This window comes from Microchirus variegatus (genome assembly GCF_963457635.1).
Source record: "Microchirus variegatus genome assembly, chromosome: 13".
Taxonomy (NCBI): Eukaryota; Metazoa; Chordata; class Actinopteri; order Pleuronectiformes; family Soleidae; genus Microchirus; species Microchirus variegatus.
Genome location: NC_139814.1, coordinates 17707809 through 17734341, shown reverse-complemented (window position 1 = coordinate 17734341; position 26533 = coordinate 17707809). Strand labels below are relative to the sequence as shown.

The following is a 26533-nucleotide window of genomic DNA, read 5'->3' as shown; positions in this document are numbered from 1 at the left end:
TTCCTTTTGTCTTTTTCTTATGTGCTGTTGAGCTGTTTAGTTGTGATTAATTGTATACACTGCGTGTTTAGTAGTGATATAAAGTATAAATAATTGTGCAATAAATAATAAAGTAGCAATAAATGTCACAAACTAGACTGTTTTTGTTCATAAAACATGTGAACCTTGAACTGTGACATTGTTTTTTCTTTTTTTTTTTGTACTTTTTTTGCTCAGGTGTGTCTATATTGTTGGTGAAAATTCCATTTTTCATCAGATTGCCTAGGTTGTACTGAAAAAGATAGCTATAAGACACTCTATATTACACATTCTTATACCCTTGGTATATACTGTACATTTAAACATAGTAACGGAAAAAAAGCTGCCAAAATGCTCTGTGTTCTAAGGATTAAGCAATCGCCAAATGTTTTACAATTCATCCCGACAGGGACAAAGAAGAAACATTGACTTGAGATTTGTTAAGAATTTTAAATCCACATATGCACAAATGCGTGCTTTGAATTGATGCGTTGAACAGATCATCCTACAGTCCAGACACTTCCTGATTAACTGCTTGTGTCACTAAAGGAAAACAAACAAGTAGAATTTCTATTCTGGGGCACAAATGTATTCAATATCTACGGTTGCACACGCTATGACAGTTCAATAAAGACATTACAAACAGACAAGAGAACTTATTGACAAAGTAGTCATGACGCAAGTGCTGAAAACCTATTGCTCAGTTTTCAATGGACTATTATACCTTCAAGGGATATTCACCATCTTGTCTTGAAAATCTCATTTAACTTCTGTTTCTGTGGTTCACAGCATCACCGATTTCTGAAAAATGTATTAATCCCGCAGGTTAGGAAGAATTGTGCATCAAGCATAGGCGCTTAGAAGCTTGATATAAGAGAAAAGGGTTAAACTTGTGAGATCGGCTGTCAGCCGACAATCTTTGTCACGTCACCCCGTTCTCTCTTCTCATCCTTTTCCTCTTTTTTTTTTTTTTTTACCTGGATCTTATTTCTTTACTACACGGCTGCCAAAAAGCATCACCTGAAACACATACCGCAACGAACGTGGCATCTGGGGCTTTTCACCCGACAACGTACATGATGCAGTCGCACAAGGAAGGATCGATCAGTGCTTACATACGGCACCCCGCTTCTGCAGAGGGATGCTGTTGCCACAGCAACACCGCGTCGTGCTGATGCTGTAAAGAAACGAAAGGGGATGCAGGTGGGGGGGGGGGGTTCTTGCAGGGAGCGGAGAACGGGAGGTGGATTATAAATCAGTGTCCACACTGTGTTCTCTGCTCTTCTGTCTGATTACGAGGTGAATGGAGTCGGCTGATGGCTGCTCTGAACGCTGGTGAAAGGCAGCTGTTCTGCTACTGCTGTGTTCCTGCCCCCTACTGTCTTTTACTGTGTATTTGCTCTGTCACTTTAATTCTTTTTTTAAAAATCTATTTTATTTATTTGCATTTCACTTGTCTTGTTATTTTTTGTTGGAAATAGTATTTGTAACACTTTTGAATACAAAAAAAACAAGGTTGCAGTTCATTGTTGCATATATATATATATTTATGGGCTTTATGTGAGTGTCTAGAGTGTCTGTTTCTCACGTGTAGACGCTCACATGTTAATGGCAGCCATATAATGTTTATTCATGCAACGCGTTAAGTCCTCTTTCTGGCGATCATCAACGAAAAGGAGTCGGCATCTGGCTGACTGTGAGCGATCTATGATTGAGCATGAAAAATGAGCCACATCTGTCCATTAACACAGACGTGCGTTAATGAAAGTGCTGCTTCACAAACGCGGGCACACTCGGACTCCTTAGGCACCCGCCGCTCACAGGTCAACGCAAAAGGAGAGCCAGGTTTTTTTTTTTTTCACGATTCATAAGAGAGCATGAGAAGGAGACTCGGATAGCGACACTGTCCTTCTCCTGTAGAAGGGACAGTAAAACGAGTCAGTCAGACAGTAGGGCGATCTTTGGAGCATCGCACGGTCAGCGCACACAGACATACACTGACGAGAACTGACACACCCTTTCTCTCTCTCACACACACACACACGCATTTGAGTTTTGAAGCATTGCTTCAGTCAGTCAGACAAGCAGAATCAGTCCGTTTGGAGATGGAAGGATAAGCTCATGTGAGAAGAAGCAATAACCACTTATTTATTTATCACTGATGTTACAGTGCTTTTAAGAATTCATGTCCCTGTGTTGTTCCCTTTTGTGTGTGTGTGTGTGTGTGTGTATACTGTGGTGTGTTTTCCGATTAGTTTTAATATCTCATGCTCATGTTTATTTTGGACTGTTGTGCATGTACTCGTTTGCTCCAGATGGTTTTTGTTCTCGTCTTTAGATATAATAGCCTTTCGCTCAAGTGCAACTGACTTCCATAATATACTGTAAAAGCTAGAGCGTGTTATTTCTCTCTGTGCCTGCAATTTTCAGGCCACGACGAGCCTGGACTATTATTTATATAAAAAGAAATGTCTGATACGAACCCATTAACTCTAACAGGCTAACACAATGACTACATTGACTTCATAGTCTCTGACTTTTTGTGAAGGCTGCTCAAGTTAGCAGTTTAAAAAAGGGGCGGTAAATAATAACAAAGAAAGCTAGTAATATAAATAATAATATATATATATACATATGTACATATATATACACATATACATATGTACATATATATACACACATACATATGTACATATATATACACACATACATATGTACATATATATACACATATACATATGTACATATATATACACACATACATATGTACATATATATACACATATACATATGTACATATATATACACATATGCATATGTACATATATATACACATATGCATATGTACATATATATACACATATGCATATGTACATATATATACACATATGCATATGTACATATATATACACATATAGATATATACATATAAATATACATATACACACATATATACTGTATATATATACACATACATATATATATACATACATACATATACATACATATATATACATATACATATACATATATAAATATACATATATAAATATACATGCATATATACACATATACACACACTGTATATACACACACACGCATATATATATATATATATATACACATATACACATAAGTATGGTATATTATAAAACATCATGAAATAGAAATCCCAATATGCTTCTTTCCAAAATCATAATAAATATAATAAGTAGTATAAAACACAACTTCAGTGTAAGGTTGAATGGTTGTTTGTCTCTATGTGGCCCTGTGATGGACTGCCCAGGGTGTGACCCCGTCTATCGCCCTATGTCAGCTGAGATTGGCACAGCACCCCTGTGACCCTCATGTGGAGGATAAAGCGGTAGAAAATGGATGGATGGATGGATGGATGGATGGATGGATGGAAAACACAATTTCCACTCGTATAGCTATTTCCTACAAATTGCTATACAAGTGGTCAATTGATTCAAATGGAATAAATGCCATGGTGTCCACAGTGTCTCTCAGTGTCTGTGGATCATAAAACCCATTTAACAAAAGACTTAAATCACAGCTCTTACATGAGGAAAGAGCATTGAAAACACAACATCCACCTCATTTTAGAGCGATCACATCTGGGTAATCAACTCATTTCCCACTACTGTCATGCTGATGCTTTTAGTGAATATTGTATTTCTGTTTTTTAATCTATTGAATTAATTTGAAATGATTCCATATTTTTTGAGAACAGCTCTTGCTTGGGATGCACCTTTGGCTCCTTGAGCATCATCATCAACATTTTAATACCTACTGGATGAGGTCGACCATGCACCGAAAATGTGAAGCATCAATCAACAAGGTCTTAATTCACAGTAAACACGCTTTTTCTTTCTTTTAGCCAATGTGGCTGTCCTCAAAATGTTAAGTTCGAAAACGAAAAATATGTTCTCCTTATACAGACATACACACACGCACACTAATCTTTCTCTTTGCAGGGCTCAAGGACTGCCAGGGCCCCATCAGTTCTTGAAATGAAGCCTCTCGGCTTGTTCTTTTCTTCTTCTTCTTATTCGGCACTGCAACAAAATGTTCCAAGCAATTTAGTCCGAGGACAGAAAAACAAAATGTTGAGCAGAAAAAAAAAAAAGCTCCAAGAGAAATAGCAAAAGAGTAGTCAGGCAAGTTGAGCGTACAGTGCAGTCATTCAGCAAGAAGGGAGCTCCATGATCAAGAGCCAATTTTAGCCATGAAGGTCAAAAAGGCTCTAGAATTGTGTTTTTTTCCCAGAAATGCTGTGTAATTTGTATTAGCTATTGTGCTGCAGTGAGAATATTCAGCTAAATGTTTCAGCCTTGAATGAAGAAAATAAGAGTGGCCTAGATTAGAGAATCACATGTTAGTGTGATTAATGCATTCATTCCATATAGAGGTTTTCCCCACGACTGTTTTAAGAGATGGGGACCAAACCAATACTGCTATGTGCATTTGATTTGGAAAAGCTTACAGTGCTGAAATCTTAACTGAGAAAGTTGGAACAATTACAGCTATCAGAAATTATGTACAAAAGAGAACTGTTTAAATGAAATACCCATTTTAAATTAAACAGGGACAGACTGTACCAGTGTTAAAAAGGGCCATAAATAACTGCAGACTATAATGAAAGATTACTTAACCAAAGGAGGGGGAAAAAAAGATTATATAAATACACAGTATATATATGTATGTCTGATGGTAAAGACTTCAATGCAAAGTGATTTGTTATACAGTAACAAACCATGCATTTTTTAAAACACAATAGTCCAGTGGGAACCATTGCACAGCTCGCATCCTACTGAAGTAAAGGATGAAAAAAAAAAAATGCATCATGTTTTTTGTTTTTTGTGTCTTTACAACGCCTTGAGGAACCATAACACACTTTCAGCAAATCCCAGAGGGACATGAAGCCCTAACCCCTGCAGTGATGACTGCCACACACACACACACACAACACACTGAGCTGAGAATAAAAACGAAACGCATATAAAAGCTTGTATTGTGTATAACGTGGCATATGCTAATGTTGCATGGAATTTCTTACCCATTTTTTTTTTAGCCTGCTTCAAATTTCCCTATATCCTACCGTCGTCATTAGATAGTGAAATGTGAATAAATGGGGGGGAGACCCTGGAGATTAGTGGATGGCATTTAACTATGAATTTGCAGAGAGAAACCTTCCACATCATCTCACTTCCCTGGTTTCCCTTATAAAAAAAAAAAAAAAACAGAACAAGACAAACTGTCAGGCATGACACTCCTGTCCCTTCAAGGCATAAATGTGCCACCCTAACTTCAGTATCTCCTTGTCACTATCAGTCACTCTTAGACTTGCTTGGTACATATCTGCCACTTTCTGTTGCAAGCGTGGTTTTTTCTCGCTTTCATGACTCTCTGGCTCCTGACCCCCCTGTCAGTCACCTCGACTTACTCGCCGCCTTCTTTAACCCATCAATCACTCTTCTACCGCCGCCACCGCCGCCCTCAGCAGTTAGGTGGTGAAATTATCACCTCCTCTGCCATTCCTTTGTCACCTCCTATTGCCGTTTCTTTTTCTTCTTTTTTTTAATCTTTGCTGTCATTTCTTGCATTGGCCCACTTTCAAAGGCCCGAGCGGTGAACTTTGCGTGCATGTCGTAGAGTGCCGCAACAAATTAAAGGCAGAGCTTGCATGTCTTTTTATTCGACTAGATCTAAGCGAAGGCTGCGCTGTACTCGCAATAACAGTGTACTGTAAAACTACTTCATTTATTTCCTTTTTTTGGGGGTTTTAGTTCGTCCATGAATCGAAACACACCACAGGCTGTTTGATTTCTACTTCGAACGGAATTTACCTTCAGAGTTTAGCTGAAAATAGGTTTGTGAGAAAAATGAAGGAACACACTTGGGCCTGCAACTAACGATTATTTTTCTATCGATTAATCCGTCAATTATTTTCTCGATTCATGGATTTATCATATCAGACAATGTCGAAATATGTTGCCGTTTCCCAAACCTTGAAATAACGATGTTTTCAGATGTCTTTTTTTGTCTGCAAACTTCAGTTTGAATCATTTCTTTGTCAAATGGAGCAAGGAGACCCGGAAAAATTCACATTTAAAGGCGCCATATGTCAGCACGTGGACAAAAACGGTTACTACATTCAAATTCAAAATACAGAGGTCTTTTAGGTTTTCGATTTCTGATGCAACTGGCAACCCGTTGTTGCTCGGCAGCTGAGACTCTACTGACTGCACTGATTGCTAGACGGTGGTAGGTGGCGCCACATGGTAAAAAGATGATTTCAAAACATAAACATGATTTGCAGTCTGCAAAATATCTTTTTTAATGCAAATATTTTGGCTGTACTGTTGTTGCTGGTGAGTTCAGTTTGTTATATGAACATTATTCCTGACTCTCTGTGACATATTAGGAGGATTTTATGGCCAGTTGCATTAGATTTATTACATGATGCACCTTTAAGTAGCTGAAAATCAGAAAATTATTGAAAAAATTTAAATTAACAGTGATGATTGCGTTCACAATACACATTTTCAAGTCAGAGATAAATCAGAAAGTGAAGTCACACTCATATGTGTGGTGTGGGTCGACACAGCAGACACAAAAGCGTCGAACACAGCAACAGACACCCCGTGCATCCAATGTGACCCGAGCGTAACCGATAAATGAAAGCGGGGGTCAAACAGTTTTATGGCTTTTGTGAAGTCCCTCTGTATATTTTTTTTCCCTCGCTACTCCCTTGCTGCGATTATCCATACGTCTTACTTCAGAATTCCCCGCGTCAGCCGAATGTCGCACTGATTAATCACTTGATTACCTCGAGCCAATAGTCGCACTGATTAACTGTGCCACATGATGACTCCCCGGTCGACTCCCCAGAGAGCGAGGACTCCCTTTGCATCCTTCCGATGGAAAGCAACTCGTGACCGGAGGGACAAGTGAGTAAGATGAGATCTCTGAGAGATCACACAACGACTCAGCGAAAAAAAGGAACCCTAATCTCACTTCCCCAGAAAGATAGAGATAAAAAAAAAAAAAAACTCAGTGATAAAATTCCTTGAAAAATATTATATAGAAATAAAACACCTTGAAACTGACTAAGATTGTTTTTAGGTGAAAATGAGCTGGTTCATATAATTGGTATTAGGGGAAAAAAAGAGAATGTGATGTAACATACACTACGTATTATTAAGCGTGAGCTCCAGTGCCATAACAAGGTCGCTGTGATTACAACAGTTGCGGCAGGCGCCGTCCTGAATTGTTTAGGCTTCTGCTTAGGAATGGGAGCTGATAATGTTTTTCCCTTTCAGGGTACATGAAGACAAATCCTCTCAGGTGTCACTAGATCCAGAAATTGTAGCTGTATCTCACTAAGCTCAGCCATTCCAACAACAATTAAATCTAATGTTAGATACTCTTTGTAAAACACACACACAAGTCACAGCGGGTTATATAGTCTACTATCAACTATTATGTGGTATCTGTTGAAGATGGATGAAAAGAAAAAACAAACGGATGATGAGTTTGAAGATGAGTCACACTTCAAATGTCTTCTTCTTCTTCTTCTCCCTGAAAGAAGAACCACTCTAAGTATGTGGCTCCAGACGACTTATGTGATTTGGACGAGGACATCACAGAGCAGAGGAGAGAAACAAGAAAAACAAAGTGAAATGAAAGAACAGACAGGGATAGAGCCTGAGAAGATGACGGCACAAACTGGACTCACATAAAGCAGTGATTTAATGCTCTGGAGGTTTTTTGTAGAGAGCACAAATAGTATGCACTTCAGTAACTTGGAATGGTTGAATTAATTGTAATGACAGGTGCATAAAACATAAACAGCGAATGAAATCATTAAGCGCAATTTACATGACTGCGTAAGTGGACCTGAGAGTTCTCCCATTTGTGCTTTTATCAATAAAAAATATGATATTATGGGATCTGTGTCAAACCTAAACTGCCTTTTTTTTTTTTTTTTTGATGTGCCAACCCCTGGGCAGTGCAAGCATCATTAGAGCCATCACAGTAGTAATGACCCCTTAGGCCACAAAGTTGATAAGGGACAAGACAGCTGTCCAAGAAAAGTATCGCGAACTAGTCTCCAGCCTCGTCACGCTTCATCAAAGCCAACAGCTGCATGCATGCAAGTGCTTCTTCCCCTTGTATCTGTGAGTGCTGCTGCTGCTGCTGCTGCTGCTGCTGCACAGACACCAAAGTGTGCGCCTGCATCTATGAGCAACGAATGTGCCCTGGGAGAGGGTAATGAGGACCACTGGGGCTCGTTTAAACAACCAGGGCTCACAACCATAGAAGATCTTCATCAGTCCATTGAGTAGGAGAAGAAGAAAAAAAAGCAGCAGAAGCTCCAGTGTTTCCCAGTCTTATAATCAGCTCACATCGCATCAGCCGCATTCAACATACACATACTCACCCTATACAGGCTCACCCCCACCCAGAAACCCAATGAGTGTTAGTGCTCCATTTGGTCCACATTGTCTTTCATTCATCATCTGGATTAAAGATATCTCTAAATCAGCATACAACTCCTAAGATAATTATTTGTCAGTTTAGTTGCATGTTTTTTTTTGTTTTTTTTCCTGAATCTACCTGAAGGTGAAGTGCAAAGACAAGAACACAAGAAGACACACACGCACACACACACACATATACTGGCCTCATCACCTTACATTGATTTCCCACTGGCCAACCAACTGCTTAGCCATCTTTGTGGTGACAGGTTGACCCATGAGACCGGTTAGATGCTCTCACTCTCTCTCACTCACTCACGCACACATACACACACATACACACACGGAGCTGTCCTGCAGCCTTTAGGGAACTCCCTGAAGTATTTATTGACCACAGAGAAAAGTGGCTATTAATCTGACAAAGGCTTAAAAGCCTGTCACCACCACCTGTTTGTGTATGTGCGCTTATTTGACACGTGTGCGCGCCCGCATGTGTACAGGTATGTCCTCGTCTGTGCGTCTGCATGTACGTAATATGCGATTGCGCGGCGTGTGATTTGACATGCAAACAACAACCTACGTAAATAAGCGTAATGATAATGATAATGATATCAATAAGGAGAAACGTGGTCGCGCAAACGTCCAATTTAGAAATAAATCCAGCGCGCGCACATATTATGAAAAAACGTCTTCGCGTTCGTTGCACAATCAATCCACGTGTGTGTCACTCGGTCGAGGTGAGATCGTCCAACCCTGCATTCCAGCAAATTATCGTCAAACTGTTACTTCTGCCAGTTCATCACCCCAGAGGCAAACCTACAGGCCTGACAGTGCAACAGGATAATGAGAAGAGTGAGGGAGGGAGAGAGGAAGAGCGAGAGGGAGAGAGAGAGAGATGAGGATGAAGGCCATGTGATGATCCGTGTCTGTCTGTGCATCTTCGGTCAATTAAAGTTTTAACTCCACACATGCTCATTTTTCATCTCAAGGAAATAAAAAAAACCAAAAAACTTATTTGTTACACATTAAAAATCCATGCTGTGGGGACACCCAGGTGCCGTGATGTCAGAGAGAGAGAGAGAGAGAGAAGAAGATCTGTCTTATGTCGCTGTGTTTCTCTGCCAAGAACATCAACTTAGGGGAATTTGTCTCTGGTGCCTTGTTATCGTCGACTCGGTGTTAGAGGCCATTGTGCACTGAAGTGCTTCACCAACAGAAACACACAAACACACCACGGTTGTGTACGGGGATGCGCCCATCTCACATCGGCTCAATCGTTGTTTTTCGCAACTTAAACTCGCAGCGCAGAAAGTGGTTTGATGTGTTGCACACAAGTGTCAAAGTGTAACCAAAGTGTGCGTGTGTGTTTTGAGGGGCGTGTGTTCAAAGAACGTGCGTCTATGGCTCATCCTCGGTGAATGATGGCTCTGCTAAAGTGCTGTGAAGAGAAACATTTGGTTTACTGTGCATTTGATTCATTGCCGGCGAGAAGGGAAAATTTGCATAGCAGGCAGACTCTGGGGCAGATCTGGGCTCTCGTTAGCCGGGTGGCTAGATACTTCATCATTATCATCAAGCCCGCACTCTGGTTGCAGCCTCTCTGGCCTTGCTTGTAATGCCTAAGCAGGCTTTGCAGAAGGAGAAAAAAAATACTGTATATATGGAGAAAAAAAAAAGGAAGAGCAAATCAGGGAAATGCGGCGTATGCAAAGTGACCAACTCTGCAAGCATAAACATTTGTTGCTTGGTCACTCGGGCCTGTTGGGTTTTCCTCCTGTCAGCCTGCTATTCTGTCGACACAGGTACCTCCACATTTTCCCCTCGTTCTCACCCACTATTTTTTCTATGTCTCCCACCCTGACAGGCTTGCTGCAGTGCTTTCGGGGACAGTGCTTGTTACAGAGGACATGCTGACGAGTGCCGATCGATACGGACTCGCAAAACCGCAGCATCTGTCTGAAAGCTCTTGGTGTGTGTGTGTGTCCATGCACTGTGTGCGTGCATGCGTACGAGCAGGACGTTTGACTTATGTGGGCGCTGCCGCCGCTTTTTCATTGTGCTCTTGAGTATGCCAGCTCTCACTGCATGGACAGTTATGCAGGTGGTGTTGAATGTGCATGTGTGCGTGTGTGTGCGTGAGGGATCTAGATATCAGTTTATAGGGGATTATATGGACGGCTTCCACAGCTTGTTTTTTTGTTGTCTCTATGAATACAAACAGTGCACATGAGAGGGACAGAGTCACACAGGTAGAAATTAGGTGTATATTCTGTGTCAAGCCCTGCACAGATAAAGATTCTACGAATAAAGACGGGTAATACAACCTTCCAAAACACCTAAAACAGTTTCACTTGACCACTTCAGAGTGAGTGAATAAAAGTCCTTGAATCTGGGTGGAAAATTAAAGAAAAGAAGACCGATATGGGGACTAAGACAGTTTCCTTTTCCCTGAGTCTTAAATCCACCACGGGTAACTGCTGGAGTGTGACAGTAGGCTTATAAGAGCCAGTGTGTCGATAAATCCCAAGAGCATTTATTTCCTGCAAGACCAAAGGAGCATACCTTATTTTATGTTCCCTACAGAACAGAAAAGCAAGGCGATTTTTTTTTTTCTACCCACTTATTTATCTCTGTATTTATATATTAATGTGTTCATGAGCATCATAAACTTTTATTATATTCCAAGTCAGTTCCGCGAGCAGGTTTTATATGAGCATTATATGTAAATTATCTGCGGCTTCACTTTTCATCCTTTTTTTTTCCTCAGAGTATCCGTATTTGTCGTATATTTATTAGGTAAACATTCTCCTCACCTGCATTATGGAGTCTGCATAAACATTATGGATGGAACTTTATGCAGAATAGCTTGTGGTTTAATTCACTCCTTCAAAACATCACATTAGATATGGAGCTTGTGTTGCCCCCACCAAAAAAAAGCAATAAAAACACTAATGGTAGATTCTCTTTTTCTTTCATTTACTCAAAAGTCTAATGGGATCATTATTCAAAGTTGCACAGATAATTAAACATAACATGTTTGTGTGAAATACAAAAAAAGAACAAAGGAACCTCTGAATCAACACAACCTCACTAATGGAAAAAGTGTAATTGGAGGCAAACTAGTGACAGTGGAGACCTTTTGTTTCTCTTTTTGTTTTGCCTCCTAATTATGCAAAAACAATAACAAGAAAGTTTTTCAACAAATATAGAATGCGGTGCAACGTTACAATAATCCACAAAATGAAGCCAATATTAAGTGCCTGAAACTTTTATTCTCTTGAAAGGCCATTGCAGCAACTTGACCGAGTAAACAAACCTACTCTTTTCTTGATTTATGGTGTCAGTATTTCTTATTTTTATTTCAATCCGTGGTATCAGGCCTTCGTCACCACAGCATGACATCTGTTTTGTGAATTATGGTTTGGAGTACAAGCTATGGTGTAATTGACGGTGAATGTAACACCTGCTCAGCCCTCTCATCCAAAAACACAGTCTCTCCTGGTTTGTTTTGAGTGCACAACTCAAGGCTCCTAAGAGCCAGCTCACAAACCAGTGGGCGATCATGATGCCACTTGAACACAGTGCATGATAAAAAAAAAAAAAAAAGCACTGAAACAGATAGTAAGAGGGTCACTCATCTAGCTCTAAACCTGGCAGAATCACACTGGTATGCAAACACAGCAATGGTGCACACACACACACACACACGCTAACTGACCATGGCGTCTCCCCATGACGCCAGAGAAGCACTGTAGCAAAGCACCATGGATGAATGGACCATAATGTCTGACGGTGAGGGTAGTGAAAACACACACAAGCAGCTACTACACACTAAGACACAGGAACACACACACACACACACACACAGTTTCCCATGTGTTTTCGCTAAACTCACGAGGCAACATTTCCTTGTCTCGTAATGATTTCTAAATAGGGCTGCATTGCCCAGGGATATATTTAATTGCCACACACCGGCTGGTGATGCTAATGTGCGCAGACAAAAAGAGAGCGGGAGGCGGGGGGGGGGGGGTAGAGAGAGAAGCAAGTCACACTTGTTTTTGCAGTTGCTTTGACTTAGCAAGGGCACGAGTGACTGTCACTCTGTGGGTCAAGCTTTGCACGCACCCACTTATCTGGGATGGTTTGGGGGGGGGGGTAACATGTCTGCTTGTTTCCCCTACACATGTACACACACACGTCCACCTCTACGCCAGCCAATTGATCTCCACTTGCCAGACTCCGTGCAGCATCTCCAAGCTCACGAGCGACATAATACTCTTACGTGCACTTTTGCGCGTGTGTACATATGCCGCATGACCATGTCACTACGTATGTATTATCATGCAGCTTTACAATGGGTGTCACAGCCAAGTGCAACCCCTCAGGATCAACACCACAATTCTCTCAACTCCCTCTTACTTACTGGCACGCAATTAAGATGCTGTTCTGCATCCAGCACATAGAAGATAGAAGATAGCGTGCACACACACACACACACAAACACACAAACACACACACACACACACACACACACACACACACACACACACACACACACACACACACACACACACACACACACACACACACACACACACACACACACACACACACACACACACACACACACACACACACACACACACACACGCAGACACACATGGCCGTGCTATTCGCTTACGTGTGTGGGTGTTTTGTGTTGCACACAGCTGCTTTTAGAATGTGTGTGTTAGCACCCTTGGTGACCGGCTACAAACAAACAACAGGAGGAGAGAACAAAACATTTTCGTACTTCATTACTGTGGGCGTTTTTTTTTGCGTTTCTCCACCACAGTATGTGAACACACACACACACTCAACAAAATAATTGTTTATTGTTTGCTCGTATGGGCAAACAGATCTCTGACGGTATCTGTGCGTACTTGTATTTCGTTGCCCTCTTTAGGACCTTTTCTGGCATAAACTCTGCCCTTGTTGGACCTAGTCGTACTCATTTGAGCCAAAGAGATGGTCCTAATGAGGCAGAATATCATAGCTGATATTTGAATTGTGGTTAGATTAAGGTCAGAGTTAGGCATAAACGGGTTATAGTTAAGCTTGAGGACAACACTTTGTTTGGGCTGTCTTAATGAATGGAAATTAGTACTGCGTCCTAATAAGAACAGTTGCCCAAACCTGTGTGTGGGTTTACGAAGCTTCCCCTGCCTGTATTAGGATAAATAGCCTCGTCTATCATGTGAGGCTGTGTCTGGCAAACAGATTCTCCTCACGTCAAACCAGATGAACACAAATGAGCTCCCCAGAGGACACATTTTAGGGGGGGGGAGTGTGTCCCTGTGACACTTACCGTGAAGGACATCTTATGGGTAGAGAGAAGGTGTGGTTGACAGGCACAAAGTAAGCATGGATGGTACCATGCATTAAGCGCCAATTTGAACACAGAGGGCCATCAGACCTTTATAAAACTGCAGGTTTGTGCATTAAACGTACACGTGCTACTGCAGCAACATGAAAAAGAACCTTGTCTTGATACTGTGTGGTGTAAAAAAAAAAAAAAAATGCATTTACATAATGGCGGGTAATCTGTCACACCTTGTGCTGCTTGGTATCAGTATTGCCCCTTGTCTATCTCAGTATGTCTCTCTTGGTGGCAATACCATCAGGTCCCTTCCAGAGATGAATGGAAGCCTGTACCTTTAGCACCTTCAGTAAACCATTAGCTAACTGGTTGTCAACTGTTATGAGGCTTTCAGTATCATTCCACCTCAGAGGTGACCGGTCGCTCACGTATACTAAATCACCGTACAGTACCAAGAGGTAATTATATTGCCGCCGTAAATCTCTGCAATGGCCTGACAAAGTTAGATCATCTTTTCACACGCCTGTGAGTGCGTGTACGGTCAGGGATGCACACATGCTTTACGATTGTGCATGCTTACATTATGAGCAATGCACACTCCACGGAGCAACTGATGTGGGCTCAGCTGGCCAGCTGCTTACCACATGGGTCACACTGGTGCACATGTAATTGTGTGACATAAGTGGACCACGTGTGCTCAAAATATGTCATTTATATACAATAGTAGATGTTTTTGGATCTCATTTTATGTGTTCTCCAGTGTTTTGGTACGTGTAGCCGAGCTCATGCACTTTTACACCGTCACAAAAATTCAAAGCTCCAAATACTATTAGCATTGGTGTACTGTACATCAAATGGAGGCATCAATGACGTACAAACACAATGTCCTCAATCCAATAAACAATCAACATGTGCCTTAAAATATTTACAGTGCTGGTGATAAAACTCAGTGAATACACACATAACTGAGCAATACTTGTTTTGAAGCAGTCACTCGCATACAAACGGGGTCGTACCTATGTTCCCCACTTTGTTGAAGCCTGGGTGTGGAGCTCCAGGGTAAAAGGTTAGGGTTAGTGTTAGGGTAGGGTAGGGTAAGGGTAAGGGTAGGGTAAGGGTAGGGTAAGGGTAAGGGTAAGGGTAAGGGTAGGGTAAGGGTAAGGATAAGGGTAAGGGTAGGGTAAGGGTAGGGTAAGGGTAGGGTAAGGGTAGGGGTAGGGTAAGGGTAAGGGTAAGGGTAGGGTAAGGGTAAGGGTAGGGTAAGGGTAGGGTAAGGATAGGGTAAGGGTAAGGGTAAGGGTAAGGGTAAGTGTAAGGGTAAGGGTAGGGTAACGGTAAGGGTTGGGGTTGGGGTTGGGGTTAGGGGTTAGGGTAAGGGGTAGGGTCCTACGTTCCCCGGGTCCTTTTGGGTGAACAGCGGGGAACATAGAACCCTTTTTTAGAGAAAGAGTCCTATGTTCCCCCGGTCTCATACAAAGCGGGGAACATAGGACCCTTTGGTTGAACAGCGGGGAACATAGGACCATTTTTTAGAGAAAGGGTCCTATGTTCCCCAGTCACATACAAAGCGGGGAACATAGGACCTGGGGAACATAGATACGGTCCCCATAAAAACAATGTACAGAAACCCTTTCCAGCTTTGGGGAAATCAACAGTTCCTGGTCACAAATCGTCTGAGTCATGGTTTAGCCCAAGCAGAAGCAAGTGTCCCCAAATAGGTTATGTACGTAGATGTGTTTCGCCCCTATACGTCCACATTTTTGAAACCAACTTAATGTTTGAGTTACGTATTGAGCATGGACATGCTAAATCTGTATGACTTATGTTAAAATAAATGTTTATTACATTAGTGAGGAGGATACATGACTATATTTTAAGACAAACTGCTGGGATTTCTTAACTTTATTTGTTTAATTATTATTTTTTAAAGGTTGGGATCAAAATGTACATATTGACAAGCCTAACAGCAATGACACATGATCAATTTTTGGTATGTAGTCATTTGCAAACGGTTGCTTAGTCACATTTCGAGTAATTACGCAATCATGTTTCTGGCCACCTGGCAAGTTTGAGTGAAGCAATCTCCACCAACTCCTGAGGGAATGAGGGAAATGTCTAGCAATATCCTTAGCTGCTAAATGCTTCACTGTGTTCACCAGCTAATTGCTAACCATATCTGTCTGTTGTTTGGTGGTGCAGAAGAGGAGAAGAAGGCACATTGTGAGAAAAAAAAAAAATTGTCAAGCTCAAACAAAGCTGCAAAATCAGGAACACCATTTTCAATGTGAATGCATTTTTTTTTGACGAGGTAAATCGCTAGAAAAGTCATCGGTAGACTCAATGGACACCGCAATACCCTGCTGATCTGTTCAAAGAAGTGAAAAAAAAAAAAAAAGATACTTTCACTCAGGTTAACCACAATAATGCCTTCTCCATAGAGAGCTCCCTGCATCAAAAACATTGTACCGAACGTCGATACCTTGCTGTTCATGCGAAAATGTCATTCTTGCCAAGTCAACCATGTGGGACCGGTGTGCAGTATCACACAAAGAAATCGCAGGGACTCGCATTCAAACAAAATGTCAAACCTATATCATTGAGATTTGCATGGTTGGACTTAGACAATGGAACATTTTAAATCATCATCATCATCATCATCGTCACGCAAGCAGAAGTTTAGCGAAACAGATGCGCCACACACACACACACACACAGGAAGAATACAACCCTCCGGGAATTACATCACATGGCCGTGGGCACAGGTGCACTATGGGATGCATGGCTATTTTCTGCAGTTAATCGATCACATGAAGCCACAGGAGCTTCACTAGAAATCAGTGAGCCAGAGACTGTTATAGACAGCGTGTGTGTGTGTGTGTGTGTGTGTGCGCGTGTTAATACATCTCTGCACTCCTTTGTCATCAAATTGCGCTATGACCACTTACAAAATTTGCATGAGCCCTATGAGACAGGAGTTCTGAGGCTCTTTGTCGTCCCGCTCACTCGCACACACACACACACGCTCACTCGCACACACACACACATCATATGCACTCACACTCTCGGTCTCACACATGAACAGTTTCTCTTAGCGAGTAGGCGTAGGGGGGCTCTCCGGAGGGTAGCTAATTTGGCCCACTGGTGCCTTAACCACATCTCCTTTGCTTCATGTCATTTTCTCCTGCTCGAGAAAAAAAAAAAAAAAAAACCTCCCACTTTGCTTTCGGGAAATATCACAAACCGTATCTGCCTCTGCCGCTGCGCTCTTCTGAACATCATACAACATTTATTGGCTGCCGACAGAGCGATGGACTTAATTCACAGCCGACCTTTGGTCCTCGGCATACACACACAGAAGCCAGGTAAACCCCATGTGGTCTGAAATGGGCTTGGTGTAAGAAAATGGATACTATTCTCTGCCGTACTGTCGTCATATTGTACGTCTGTAGTAAGAGTGTGTGTTCTATCTATAGCTGAAGAGCTGATGCATCAGACTATAGGTGAAGTACTTGAGTGGTAAAATGCAAACTGAAGTGAAACATATAAGGGAAAGTGCAAATGTATTTCCCATTAGTAAGAAAAATAACACATTTTAGCTTATGAGATGCGGCCAGTGCATAATGCATCCGGACAAAGAGGTCTATATTAATTGCAAGGTACACAATATATTTCCCCCTTAATTTGATCGATTACACTTTTAACAGCATCAACAGGAAGTTGGCCTGCACCAAATGGCCTCTGAAATTACGACCCAGGCAGGACAGAGTACTGTACTGTACACCAAATCATACTGATTCACGAAGATCTGTTGAGAAAACTGCAATGACTATAAATGACAAGGTGTGTGTGTGAGTGTGTGTGTGTGTGTGTGTGTGTGTGTGTAGGGGCTTTTGCTCGAGCATAAAGGGGCTCAGTGCTGAGCCCGTTCAGGGAGAGAGAGAGAGAGAGAGAGAGAGCCACAGCTCATGAGCACAGAATACTAATCCTGTTGCCACAGTCACCCTGAGCACATGCAGTTTTGCTTCATTAATTTTTAGGGGGGGTGGGGGGGGGAGTACTGTTTTGCAAAGCACACAATTACTCTTTGTCATCAGCGTTGACGCGGCGCGTACGTTTTTCACTGTGTGTGTTTTAGATAGAGTTAAGGGGTTATTGAAACACCTGTATGTGTTGTACGCCTGCACGCCGCTTAACACATGCACGGACACAAACAGGCTTCTCTCTGCTCTAATTGCCAGATACTATTCCACGAGGAAGGAATTAGCTGTACGTGTGTGTGTGTGTGATGGACCACTTGGTCCTGCTCAATGAAAGGGTGATCTGGTCCCGTGAGTCACAGCACAAATCCCAGCACTCTTTTTCTGTTTCCCCCCTTTCTCTCTCTCTCTCTCTCTCTCTCCCTCTCTCTGATTTCACACATGAAACACAATCCCCACCCTCTATCTGGGCTAATGAGGATTCTCAAATGCTGCTGTGGAGTTGCTGTGTGATTGTCCAACTCACAGCCACCGTAAGGTGAAAATCTGACATCTGCTTATTGGACCACAAACCCTCATCATGACAGGGCTAGGTACAGGACACGTCTAAGAGATCTAGATATAGCATGCACATACTGTAGAAAGAGAATATGTACCTGCAAGATGACATAGACAGACGTGACCGTCTGGGTAACGGGGTCTAGCATATACTGTAGTTCTGGAATTTGCAGTTTTTATATTCCAGACTGGTGTGAACATTTTGCTCACAAACCCAGAAATTGAGTTATTATTAAAATGAAAACATCTCAAGCTGATGAATGGCTCTTTCACTTACTGAAAGCGAGTTTAGAAAAATGAAAACACAGGACAGAAAAAAACAAAAAACACTGAATTAAAATACAAGTGCATCTGTCCTTGCACTGCTGCTGGACCTCAGAGCCGTGAAGTGAATGCATCATGACTGCATAAACCCCCCCCGACTGCACGTACACCGGGCCAGTGGACACTGCTTAACTGCTTAACTTCCTGACTCTGTGTGCTGCACTTTGATTGCTTGGCATACAACAACGAATAAGAGTGAATATCATCAAGTGTGTAATTTTCTTAAAAGGCCACATTTGAGAATATCAAACACATTGCACTTGCCAAAGGTATCTGCAATTACTTAAGCTAATGGCTGGATTTGATGACCGGCGAGAGTTACATGGCATCATAGTAGGAAGCAGAAAATATAACATTGCCTTTATTTGCATAAAGTCCCGACTGAACCACTGCTCAACTGTGGTAATGCTGTTTTCCACAAACACGTTTAGATAATTTGACTTTTTATTGTCCTTGTTTAACAGTAACAGACATTTTGGACACATCTATGTATCCATCCATCGGTCTTCTACCACTTTATAGGCGGGGGGGGTCCATCACAAATGCCACATAGAGACAAACAACAATCCACTCTCACCTCACACCAATCTACCTAATCCCCTAATAACACACCCACACACACACAGGGAGAACAAACCATGCAGAAAGACCCCACTCTGGACCCAGAGATTGAATTAGCTTAATGAGCAGGTTATTTATAATTCAAAGCATGCGTGTGTTGCGTTGTTAACATCCTGTCACTAGACAATGTTAAATAATAAAAAAAAAAATGTTGTTCTCTGATAACCACAGATCCAACAAATATGACTCACTCACGGAGATAAAAAACCGCACCTCGATCCCACAGATTCAGTAAGTTGACCTGACTCTGCAGTTACCATCAGCCCTATGGAGCTTTATAGCCTCTTTTAATTCACTGTTTGGTTGTTATGGCCCACACCTTTAATGGTTCGCTTCACCCTCACCACCATTCCAGCCTCATTTGAATCACATTGCTGGGTCTTGTCTGTAGAAATTACACTCAGGCGATATAATGATGATATGTCATTGGGGGTGCTTACAGCTAATTTCTGTTGACCCCGTGTGGCAAAAAAAAAACAAAAAAAACACAGCTATTTCAGATGAAACCCTACAAAAATTCTAAAGGGAAGCTTCCATTTCTCAACACAGGTTATATTCTGCAAGTCACCCTAAATTAAATTAGAGGACATAATCAGTGTGGCTACAGAAGAATGATGGATGAGCCAACACATGCAGGGCGGTGTCATTTTCTTGTGAATGAATGATGAACGATTGAGAACAATGGAGTTAACTCTGTATTCTATGTAAAGACAGCTACAGTCTATTGCTTAAGATCCAGCAACCAGATACATCAAGAAAATGACCAATTACATACTTAATTGGCTGTCTTGAAGTACAATATCCAAATTAGATTTAAAAAAAAAAAAAGAAAAAGAAAAGCTCCAGGTGGGCTGTAAAGACGTCACAAACTCCAGCTCTAACCTCTTAAGCCTGTGTGCTTCACAACCACCTGGAGATAAGAGGCGTTGAAGGCATCCATCATCCGTCATGGTGACACATTCACTGCTATGCTAGTACTGATAGTTGAAATGGCACCTCCCGAACCCAAACTCATAGGAGATCAGATGCTAATTTTCTCAATTATGTAAATATAGAATGTAATGTGTTATCAATGTACATACCTCTTTGATAGGGTTAGGTACATGCAAATTAGGATCATAAGAAGGCCACAAATACAACCTCCTGAATAGGCTTAAAGCTCACATAGAGTGGTCCTGTTGCACTATATGTTAGTTATGGAGGTCTACTTACATACATTAACTTTGTTTTTATGGTCAAAAACCTCCTAGTTGCTGTAAACGAGACGATAGAAATCCTCTTTTCTGACGGTGTTTCCCAGCCGCGAGATTTGAGACTCAACTCTCTTACTCTCTTCTTCTTCTTCTAAGGTTCAATGTATGCAACCGGATGTGCCCGGACAAGTGCCCGGAGCAGGACGATCTGCTGTTCCGGAGAACCGGTGTTTACGTAACCAGAACAGGTTTTTTCAGAGATCTCGCTGAGCCCGAGTTTACAATAAAACACAGCGTTCTCAGCAGTGGCTGAACTGTTTGTTTAGAACCTTCAGGGCTTCTTAAACAAGGTAATGACGCAGATACACACTAAAAAACAGCGTTAACTGGAACTTCCGGTCTAGGTCCGCTTTAAATGTATAAATTCAAGACATACTTTAAAAAAACCAGTAGCCATGGTCATCAATTTACCTTTTTCTTTCTTTGCTTGTTGTTTTTTTTGGGAATGTAGAAGAACGGCGCGGTGAAACAGTGTGATGATCGATACGGTGAAAAAAAAAAAATGCTCCAATGGGAAGTGGAATAAAATGAGTGAAAATGAAAGAGTGATACATGGCGGTATGATGGTATGTGTCGGCTGGTTGTAGGCAATTATAGGAGGCACAGAGAAAAAAAAAGGAGAAGTCACCTTTTCTAAAAATATCTGTCATTCAGCAGCTAAACCCAAATGAACCAGAGTGTGCGTGCCTGTGTCATACAACTGTTTTTTTTAAACATCACAAGCATGGAAAATACAATTACAGCCCTAAGTATGTTTTGCCCACAATATCCTTGTGCACGCTAATGCCGCATTTATGCATTAAATTGCTTTAAGATGAAGCGGCTTGATTCAGTGGTGAAGTATAACCTTAATTTTAAATGTGCAATGGGCAACTGTGTGTGTTGCCTTTCTCTGCTAAATCAGATTGGAGAAATAATACCTGAGCTCGCTAAACAAGAACAATAAATAGTAAAGTTATTGTATTATTCAGCTGCATCGGCCCCAATACCCAATTTATATGGAAATTGGGCCGTTTTTAAACAGTGTTTTACATTGATATGTGAATGTGAGTTATAAAAAAATGCATTTGCAGATTTGATGGACCAAGCCTCTCTGGGGTCAAGGTGTACAGTCTTATAAAGTCTTATTTCTCCTCTCACTAGGATGAAGGACACGACACAGTTGTGCACTATATATCCTCGATAATTGACAGACTCTACTGACGCAGAGAAGTAATGTTTCGAGAAGGTCACCGCTCAATACCCAAAACTCCCGTTATCGAGAGTGACAGCACAAGCGAGCGTTAACTATCAGACGTTAAGTTTCCTTTGGTTTTCCCACCACACTGCACACATTTCTGTGGGCAGAAACATCTTCCGGATACAATCTTAATCAATTATTTGCCAATTGTGGTTTTCTCTTAATTAATTATGTATGATCATCATCTTTCGAAAAACAAAATAGTGTCTTAGTACAACGATCTAAACATTGATATTATGTCAGAGAAAAAACCACTGGGATGACAACAGTGTCGGGCGATACAACACACACACACGCACATGAACGCACAAACACACAAACAGAGGGAAAAGTGAGATTTGCTCGTCTAATCACTGGGAGCAATTTGTGGTTGAACGTCTCGACCAATGCTAATTTAAAATGTGAAGGCGGGGCTATAGGGATTTTTGCCACATTACAAGAACTTAGTCAAACAAAATGCTAATGTATACTCATTTCCATGCACTGCTTTTATGTGAATATTAGGAATTGGTTCTTTGAGATAAACAGCTGGAGGCACACTTTTTTTTTTCCAGTTGGGGGCAATTAAAACCGCTGCCAGAAAAAGGAGAATACAGCATGAATATGTCATAAAAGAGCACTAATCAATCCTCAAACTGTGGGAGACTCATTGTTTCCCCCCCTCTTTTATCATCACCTCAGTGACGCAGAAGCTTCAAAGGGCATTTAAGTCCAAATGCAAGCAAGAACAGAGGCTCCATTTTTTTTGGTAATTCAGTTAGAGTAGAGCAGATGAAACAGGAAAGTAGCAACAAGACTCTGGCTGTATCTCTGACAGTATTTACATTAGTTCCTGATATTTTAAGGTAATTAGGACACAGGGGATTTATTTGCAAAGAAACAGTTCTCCACTCACAAAAGGCTGCACAAACCTGTCCTCTCATAGTGGTTTGTTCCCAGCTACTAACTGACAAGTATACGACATCAAAATGTTCAAGGTCAGATCCAGCTTTTGTTGCACCTGGCATACATATATCATTCAAAGCTGGGTACGATATCAGTTTGCAGAGGTGTTTGTCTGCCGTGCCAAGGAAAAGTGCACCAGTCCAAAAACACAAAGTACTCCGTCTCCCTCTATCTTCGCATGACCCTCCCTGTTCCCATGTCTGAGTACATTAGATAATAACCGGCCCCCCCCTCCCCCTCAGCCCACTGATCCAGAATCCAAAGAATGATAACCTCCCCATCAGCAAAGTAAAAGCCTTCAGAGCTCTCTCTCTCTCTCTCTCGCTCTCTCAGGAGAGCTCTCAGTATTTGTGGTAGGGAGTTGTTGAAGGCAGGCCAGGACGTCTCACAATAATAACTGAGCTCTAATTAGTGCTGTTCACTATGCAAACATGCCTATGAGCCACCTAAAGGAACTTATGTAATTCTTTGTTCTTCCACACAAACAAAGTCTCTCTCTGCATATCAACGGATTTTCCTTTTCCCGTCTTCTCATTATGCCGCGTAGAGGGGGAATTGGGGCGGAATCAATTGAAATCATTAACAAAGCTTTAATATAAGCTGTTTGGATAAAGCACTTAACTGTCCAGCTTACAAACACACATAGATAATACAGAAGCACACAAGTGCGTGTGTTTTTTATGTTTGTGAGGAATTATTGTACATGTCCTGTGCACATTTCAAATCTGATCTTGTATTCATTTAGACACACACACACACACACCCCCCCGCAGCATGTAGTGTGAAATACTAGGACCCACACATCTTGGCCACATGGATAAATCTCAAATATAGATCAAAAGCCAGAATTTCTGTTGGGCATTTCCAAACCTTTTGATGAGATGGCTGTTTGAGCAACATTTTTACATTATTCAAATAAAAAGTTCTCTGCCAAAAAGAGGGTCGACTAACATTTAGACGTGGTCTTTAAGTGCAAGATAATCTAGCATTTGGTCTGTTTGGCAACTCATGGCTCTAAACAATACGGCTAATATTTGACTAAATTAATTTGTAATACTAACAGGACAGGCTATAATATGCCCTGTATATGTTTGTGTTTGCAGCAGCAGCATCAGCATCAGCAGCAGCATCAGCAGCAGCATCAGCAGCAGCATTAAACCATCATCTCATTATTTGACAGAAAACATAGCCCTACCTTGGCGGACATCTCTGGGTGCTATGGCGATTGCGTCATTGGAATGCAGCTCGGTAACACAGCAGTCATCAGGAGCCAGCGAACCATTGCTGAAACTATGGGGTGTCTCTGGGAGCAGCGGAACAGGTGGTGCCATGATGTTGTGGTTTGGACAGATACATCCCGTCTGGGTCATTCCGCAGCCGTCCGCATCGGAAACCTCCTGCTCTCCATTGTGTCCCGTGCGTAAACACTCCTCAAACCACCGGCAGAGCACGCCGCAGGTAAATTGACTCGAGTTCTCATTATTAATGAGCAACACCTCCACTAGTCTCAGCTCCAGTAATTCCTTGGTTACCTGAGGCTCATCAGCAGCTGGGTGTCTCGTGAGACATAGTTGGACAAAGTTCTTATCAAACTGTAGGAAGGAGTAAGGTCCATCTGAGTTAGATTGGCTGGTGCAGAGATCAATGACGTCCTGATCCCTGGCAGCAGCTGACTGTAAATGAAGGGGGCAGCTTTGATTTGCCAGATGGTGGTCGAGAGATAGAAGCATGGGAGAGTGTGTCTGGCAGATGATAGGGTGGCGGGTGAAGCGGAGGTATAGAGAGTACTTGGTAGGATCGGGGTTTTCCAGGGACCAGGAACAGCCTGGTGCCCTGGAGGGAAATAGCTCCCTTAGGGAGAAAGACCCATAAAGGACCCCAGCTACAAGGCTGGAGCACGGTGTGGAGACGGGTGAGGGGGCCCCCTCTGCCCCAGTGCTGGGGATGCCACTGGCAGCCCCATAGGCGGCCTCAGCCAGGGCAGAGAGAGGAGCTAGAGCGAGGGCAGACGCGGCAGCCAGAGCCCCAGCCACAGCCAGGAAAGAGGACAGTACAGACAGACACACCCTACCAGCAGTGTTCATCCTATGACATTGGTCCTGCAGGGGGAGAGAGAGAGAAAGAGAATAGGGGGAAAGGAGGTTAGAGAGGCAATTAGACAGTGCGAGGAATATCTTCAAATGCATCCTGACAAAACCAATGAAAAAATGAAGTTGCATTACCAGCACATACAGTAAAGCATGTAAAGAATAAACAATAAAAAGTGTGTTTGGACATACAGTATAGTTGTGGACATGTTTCTGCTTTTCTTACTCAACCAACTGCGGCAATTCTTCTTCAGCCTCTCTCTCTCTCTCTCTCACACATACACAATCACAGACTGCCAAAAACCCAAACCACAACAACCTGCTGGTCTGGATTAAAAAGGTTGAATGTTTGGCTGTTGCACCATCCATTGTGTGTCCTGCTTGGTGCTTTCCTGCTGATATGACACACACAGACACAGACACAGACACACACACAGACACAGACACAGACACAGACACACACACACACACACACACACACACACACACACACACACACACACACACACACACACACACACACACACACACACACACACACACACACACACACACACACACACACACACACACACACACACACACACACACACACACACACCATCTCCTGCTGAGCAGCTCCCCTAAGGCTCTGGCAAACTATTACCATCACCAACACAGCGAGGGTCTGCCAGCATCCTGATTTCTGACTCGTGCAAATACAACACACACACACAATGTTTTAGTATTTTGCCTGAAAATATATGTTATATTTTAGTATGCCTTGTGTTTGTGCCCCGATCACCTGAGACTTCCCAATAAGCACTGTACTGTAAGTCAGGAATGGGAAACATCCGCGCTACGAAATCAGTTTACATTTTAGCATGATACCTTCACATATCTGTCTTCGCTGATCCAATCGCATATTCATAATTTAAAAAAAAGAAGAAAAAAAAGAATTACACTTGGACCAGCACAACAAATTCAAAATGTCATGAAAGCCACAAATATGCCATCCGATCTGTCAGTCACCAACACCTTTATGAGAACTATGCAACAGCTGGATAATTGAGTGTTATTATCACGCGGGGCATGATATGGTGATTAAAAAAAACAAGGACACAGAGGCCGTCACTAGGTCATAAACAGCCCTCATGGTCATTTACTGATTGCATTTCCACTGCAAGGTGACAGTGTGTGCGTTTGCATAGGTAAAATACTGAGCGGGTGCATGTGGGCATCAATGCGGCCTTGTTGAAGTGAAGAATGTTTTATGTATTTATTAATTTTGTTTCACACGGGCATATCTTTGATAACGGGCTCTGTCAAGCAATACTTTCATGCCTAAATGAAGGAATAATGGTTTAAACATTATTAAATGTAACATTAACATAGCTTCACACTCCAGATTTAAAGGTGCATTATGTAATAAATCTAAATCAACTGGCCATAAAATGGTCCTAATATGTCACAGAGACTCAGGAATAATGTTCATATAACAAACTGAACTCACCAACAACAGTACAGCCAAAATATTTGCTTTAAAAAAAATATTTTGAAGACTGCAAATCATGTTTATGTTTTGAAATCATGTTTTGGCATGTGGCGCCACCTACCGCCGTCTACCAATCAGCACGAGCACGACCACGGGTTGCCAGTTAAGTCAGAAAACAAGACCTAAAAGACCTC

General features: G+C 41.9%; 1 protein-coding gene across 1 annotated transcript in view; it reads right to left on the bottom strand.

Moving 5' to 3' along the window:
• The window catches only part of adgrb2 (adhesion G protein-coupled receptor B2), a gene marked incomplete at both ends in the record, with an annotated part of 128638 nt that extends 103776 nt beyond the window's left edge, over window positions 1-24862 (bottom strand). The window contains one exon of the mRNA XM_083899742.1: window positions 23974-24862. Within this exon, the coding sequence (XP_083755868.1) occupies window positions 23974-24862 (889 nt within the window). The remainder of the gene's footprint in view (window positions 1-23973) is intronic.
• Between the last annotated feature and the right edge of the window lie 1671 nt (window positions 24863-26533).